Genomic DNA, 6,351 nt, shown 5'->3' with positions numbered 1-6,351 from the left:
ATGTGTTGTCGGGGCAGCGAGCGGGACCTGCAGAGCTCGGCCCGGAGAATGGGCGCCTCGCTCCTGCTGCAGCTGTCGGCCCATGAGCGGGAGCTCGACCTGGTTTTCCTGGATCACAGCTACGCTAAGCCGTGGAGCGCACACCCCGAGGCCAGCAGCTCCAGGCCGGCACGGCTTCTCTTCGTGACCCCGCGGAGGCAGCAGGACAGCAGCAGGTGAAGGGCCGTGTCACGCCTGGGCGGGGTATCTCGGGGGGATACAACTGTCCCCGGTGTCGGGGTTTGGTCCCAACGTTCACCCTTCCTGGCAGGATGACTCCAGTCCAATTCCCGAACCTTAACATTCTTCGCATAGAAATTGGATGGGTTTATGAATAGGAAAGATTCAGCGGGATAGGGACCAAATGTCGTCAAATGGGATTAGATCAGATTGTCTGGTTGGAGTTGGACCGAAAGATATGTTTCCCTTTTTGTCTTTATAAGTGCCAGGCAATGACCACCTTCAATAAGAAACAATCTAACCATCACCCTTTGATATTCAATAGTGTTCTGATCATTGATTCCCCCGTTATCAACATCGGAGTTAGCATTGACCAGAAACTCAAGTGGACCAACTATGCAAGTATTGTAGCTACGAGAGCAGGTCAGAGGAATGCTGTCGTGAGTATGTAACTCACCTCCTGACTCCCCAAAGGCTGTCCACCATCCAAATGGCAAAAGTTAGGAGTACTCGAAAACCTTGACACCACCAAATACAAAGTACTGTGAACAGCTTGCTGACATCCCCAACCGTCGCTTTCACTGTCCACTCCCTCCACCACTAATGCTCAGCAGTAGCAGTGTGCACCATCGACAAGGTGCACTGCAGAAATTCATCAAAATTTTTTCGATGGCACCTTCCAAAGCAACAATCCCTACCACTTCATAGGTCAAGGGAATGTTTCGCTCAAAGCTGTGTTTCATCCTGGCTTGGAACTAAAACTCAACCTGACCAAGATATTTTCACTTCTATAGGACCCTGGAATGGGGTTAAAAATAACTTTCCCTGTAGACATGGGAGGAGTTTATCTGCATTATCAGTCAGATAGCAAGCTCTACCATCTACCCAGACTGAAATTGAAGGTGAAGCAAAAGTACGTGTTGATCAGGGAACTTCTCAATGCTGATAATGCTGTGCCAGTCACTCTAACAGAAACTCCGCTGCAGAGACTTATGGCTCTCTTATGCCTGCAACTATTAAGCATTAGTAAAACCGTGGTTATGGGATAGGGTGCCACATCTCCGTTCATGATCACGGTAAAGAATGTACCTCTGTAAGTAGTGAGCAAATTCTGCAACCGTAGATTTTCAATGTCACAGAACACGTCTCTTGATATGGAAACTGATATCGGATTTGGGATCACAGCTACCACAGTTGGCTCATACACAAAATGTCTGTGACATAACATGAAGCTGACTTGTACGATCAGCATAGATATTTGTGGTGCCTGTGTTCTCAGCAACTTGTGGTATGGCTGTGAAACAATGACCAATTACAGCTATTGAGAAAAGAATCTGAACTAATTTCACTTTAGTATTTGTGCCACATTCCAGTCACTTGTGGAAAGGACACAAAAACAAATGTGGCCGTTTTCTCAAAGGCCAACCTCTCCAGTATGTTGGCAGTCATCCAGCACAGGTAATTTTGTGATCTCATGCATGGCACATGATTTTCTGAATGGCAAAGTAGGCAGATGACCAGTAGGACACCTGAAGCTCTGCAAGTATGAGATGAAACACGTAAATGTCAACCTTTACACAGAAAACACTGGCATGTGTTGCAAAGATGGGCAGTGGCTGCAGCATATTTGCATCAGGCACCAGCACTGAAAATAACAATTTGCGACCTCACCCAAAAACCACTTTATATGTGGCACTAATTAGCCCTTTGAACCTGATCTTCAAACAGGGTCAGCAGATCTTTCGTGTCAACTCAACTTTTTTATCTGTCCCTTTGTAACGAGGAGTGCTTTGTTCAAAGTCCTGCAAGGACTGGTCAACATGAATAGTGCAGATATAATTTTGGGTAGGCTGATAAACATGAGGGAGATAAAGGATTTCAAGCCAATTGAGTAAGCTGAGAGGTGAGAGATGGTGCGTTAACACTCATCCAAGCCTCATTACCAAAATCACCTGTTTATGTTCTGTGAAAACCATCTAATTCATTGTGACTTAGGAGAAGTAATAGAGAGTCGACAAAAACAACACCCCCCCTCCACACTAGTTCCAGAATCTTTAGGTTTCCACCTTTAGGTGTAATGATGGGGTTCTGTATTTTGCAGTGATTGTGACGTGACTGTTGATGTGGAGACAGTAATTCCAACACCAACCCCCCTGTATGATAACCAGAAGGCTCGGAGTGTGATGAACGAATGTGAGCGTCATGTCATCTTTGCAAGGACAGACACAGATGCCCCTTTGCCACCTGATGACTGGGAGGATCACATCAACAGGTGACTATCTTCTACTGTGTCCACATGTAATCTGGATAGCTCCTGAGAGGGGCCATTATCTGGGGATGGAAAGTTCTGGATAATAAGTTCTTGTTGCAATAAATGTACCCACACAAGTGTGGGGAACCCACATCTTTCTATGTTTCCAATTAGCACATTGCATCTCTGTTTCAGCACAAGTTTGAACTGTTTGCAGATCAGTGATACTTGGTTGAAAGGGGTCTCGAGTTTGGTGTGAGTGAAGACGTCGGTGATGAACTTTGAAGTCAAATAGCCTCATGTGATCATTGGGTAAAATGTGGGAGAGCAGCCAAGCGAGTTTTATTGAGAAGTATGGGTGATGAGAAGTTCTGCAGTAGGTGTACAGCCAGATGACATTGTGTTAAATAATGGAGGTGGAAATGGCTCATTTCAGCAATGGCATCAGTGTGCGGTCAGAAGCTCAGCTTTGGGTCAAATCTGCAAGTAGGCTGGTTTAATCTCAGACTGTAGACATGGAGAGGGATGGATTCTTCCTGGAGAGTTCAGTTGTTGCAACTTCTTCTTTCTTTTGTTGTATTTTAATTATAGTGTATGAATAAAGTGAATTTTGCTTAAAATCTGACAGTTTGATCAATTTCCATCTGGAATACAGCACCTGGCACTTCCCTTTAAAATAAAAAAACTTAGGGACTAGGCTATGGGTTGGTACTTGGGACTTTGATGTTGTGTGGGCTGAGGTTAGAAACAGGAAAGCAGAGGTCTCCCTATTGGGAGTTTTCCATAGGCCTCCAAATAGTTCCAGAGATGTAGAGGAAAGGATAATTGTGGATAGGAGTGAGAGTAACAGGGTAGTTGTTATGGGGGCCTTTAACTTTCCAAATATTGACTGGAAATACTGTAGTTCGAATACTTTAGATGAGCCAGTTTTGTCCAATGCATGCAGGATGCTTTCCTGATACGGTATGTAGACAAGCCAACAAGGGGTGAGACCACATTGGATTTGGTACTGGGTACCTGGCCAGGTGTTAGATTTGGAGGTAGGTAAGCACTTTGGCAATAGCGACCACAGATCGGTTATGTTTATCTTAGCCATGGAAAAGAATAGCTATATATTACAGGGCAAGAGTTATTAGATTAGATTAGATTAGATTAGATTATTTACAGTGTGGAAACAGGCCCTTCGGCCCAACAAGTCCACACCGACCCGCCGAAGCGCAACCCACCCATACCCCTACATCCACCCCTTTAACCTAACACTACGGGCAATTTAGCATGGCCAATTCACCTAACCCGCACATCTTTGGACTGTGGGAGGAAACCGGAGCACCCGGAGGAAACCCACGCAGACACGGGAAGAATGTGCAAACTCCACACAGTCAGTCGCCTGAGTCGGGAATTGAACCCGGGTCTACAGGCGCTGTGAGGCAGCAGTGCTAACCACTGGGCCTACGGAGGGAAAGGCAATTATGATGTGATTAGGCAAGATTTAACATGCATGGGATGGGAAAGGAAACTGCAGGGGATGGGCACAATTGAAATATGGAGCTTATTCAAGGAACAGCTACTGTGGGTCCTTGGTAAGTATGTACCTGTCAGACAGGGACGATGTTGTTGAGTGAGGGAGACGTGGTTTACTGAAGAAGTTGAATCTCTTGTCAAGAGGAGGAAGAAGGTTCATGTTAGAATGAGACGTGAAGGCTCAGGGTACTTGAGAGTTACAGTTTAGCCAGGAAAGACCTCGAGAGAGCTAAGAAGAGCCAGGAGGGGACATGAGAACTTATAGGCAGGTAGGATGAAGGAAAACCCGAAAGCTTTCTATCGGTGTGTCAGGAATAAAAGAATGACTAGAGCAAGATTAGTGCCACTCAAGGAGAGTAGTGGGAAGTTGTGTGTGGAGTCCAGGAGGTTAGGGGAAGCACTAAATGAATATTTTTCGTCCGTATTCACACTAGAAAAAGACAATGTTGTCGAGAAGAATACTGAGATACAGTCTACTAGACAAGACAAGATTGACGATAGCAAGGAGGAGGTGTTAGCAATTCTGGCCAGTGTGAAAATAGAGAAGTCCCCTGGACTGGATGGGATCTATCCTCGGATTCTCTGGGAAGCCAGGGAGAAGATTGCAGAGCCTTTGGCTTTGATCTTTATCATCGTCGACAGGAATAGTGCCAGAAGACTGGAGAATAGCAAATGTTGCTCCCTTGTTTGAGAAGGGGAGTAGAGACAACCGTGGAAATTATAGACCAATGAGCCTCACTTCGGTTGTGGGTTAGGTTTTGGAAAAGGTCATGAGAGATAGAATTTATAATCATCTAGAGAGGAATAAATTGATTAAGGATAACCAACATGGTTTTGTGAAGGGTAGGTCATGCCTCACAAATCTTACTGAGTTCTTTGAGATGGTGATCAAGCAGGTGGATGAGGGTAAAGCGGTTGTGATGTGGTGTACAGGTAAATGAATTTCAGTAAGGCGTTTGATAAGATTCTCCACAGTAGGCTATCGTACAAAATACGGAGGCCATGGGATTGAGGGTGATTTTAGCCGTTTAGATCAGACATCGCCTCGCTGAAACAAGACAGAGGGTGGTGATTGATGGGAAATGTTCATTTTGGAGTTCATTATTAGTGGTGTGTGGCAAGGATCTGTTTTGGGGCCACTGCTGTTTGTCATTTTTATAAATGACCTGGATGAGGGCATAGAAGGATGGGTTAGTAAATTTGCAGTTGACACTAAGGTTGGTGGAGTTGTGGATAGTGCTGAAGAATGTTGCAGGTTACAGACGGACATCAATAAGGTGCAGAGCTGGGCTGATAGGTGGCAAATGGAAAAGTGTGAGGTGATTCACTTTGGAAGGAGCAACAGGAATAAAGTGTACTGGGCTAATGAAAGATTCTTGGTAGTGTAGATGCTCAGAGAGATCTAGGCGTCCATGTACATAGATGTTGTGGTTCTGTTCGCCGAGCTGGAAGTTTTTGTTGCAAACGTTTCGTCCCCTGGCTAGGCGACATCATCAGTGCTTGGGAGCCTCCTGCGAAGCGCTTCTTTGATGTTTCCTCCGGTGTTTATAGTGGTCTGTCCCTGCCGCTTCCGGTTGTCAGTTTCAGCTGTCCGCTGTAGTGGTTGGTATATTGGGTCCAGGTCGATGTGTTTGTTGATGGAGTTTGTGGATGAATGCCATGCCTCTAGGAATTCCCTGGCTGTTCTCTGTCTGGCTTGCCCTATGATAGTAGTGTTGTCCCAGTCAAATTCACACACACGCAGACAACAAGCAACATGAATACGACTGGGACAACACTACTATCATAGGGCAAGCCAGACAGAGAACAGCCAGGGAATTCCTAGAGGCATGGCATTCATCCACAAACTCCATCAACAAACACATCGACCTGGACCCAATAAACCAACGACTACAGCGGACAGCAGAAACTGACAACCGGAAGCGGCAGGGACAGACCACTATAAACACCGGAGGAAACACCAAAGAAGCGCTTCGAAGGAGGCTCCCAAGCACTGATATGTCGCCTAGTCAGGGGACGAAACGTTTGCAACAAAAACTTCCAGCTCAGCGAACAGAACCACAACAATACTCATGGTGATATGAAAGGGGGGCTGATGAGAAAAGAAGTGAACGTGACGCAGAGGAAGTGGAAAGGGATGAAGAGAGACAAGGAAAGAAAAAGTCTCCAGTACCTAAAGAATGGGAGGAAGTGGAAATAGCATCAGACTCAGAGCCCAAGGGGGAATTATTGAGAAGTAGCTCAGGTAAAGGGAAAAAGGGCCAACTGGGAAGGATGCTACTGCTGCTTGTAAAAGAGAGGAGAAACCCACAGTACATTCCTTGGGGAATTCAGGACCTGGAAGGGCTGAAGAATGTGCT

At 45.8% G+C, this 6,351-nt stretch overlaps 1 protein-coding gene across 2 annotated transcripts in view; it reads left to right on the top strand.

Moving 5' to 3' along the window:
- The window catches only part of kansl3 (KAT8 regulatory NSL complex subunit 3), a 79,077-nt gene continuing 72,726 nt past the window's right edge, over window positions 1–6,351 (top strand). For both annotated transcript variants that reach the window (XR_006309887.1, XM_043681073.1), the window contains exons 1-2: window positions 1–215; window positions 2,321–2,491. Coding sequence is in view for 1 of the 2 variants with exons in the window: in XM_043681073.1 (XP_043537008.1) it covers window positions 1–215; window positions 2,321–2,491 (386 nt within the window). In the remaining variant the exon portion in view is untranslated. The remainder of the gene's footprint in view (window positions 216–2,320; window positions 2,492–6,351) is intronic.

The sequence above is a fragment of the Chiloscyllium plagiosum genome, chromosome 41 (genome assembly GCF_004010195.1).
Source record: "Chiloscyllium plagiosum isolate BGI_BamShark_2017 chromosome 41, ASM401019v2, whole genome shotgun sequence".
Taxonomy (NCBI): domain Eukaryota; kingdom Metazoa; phylum Chordata; class Chondrichthyes; order Orectolobiformes; family Hemiscylliidae; genus Chiloscyllium; species Chiloscyllium plagiosum.
The sequence above is the reverse complement of the archived record's forward strand: the minus strand, read 5'-3'. Positions and strand labels throughout refer to the sequence as shown.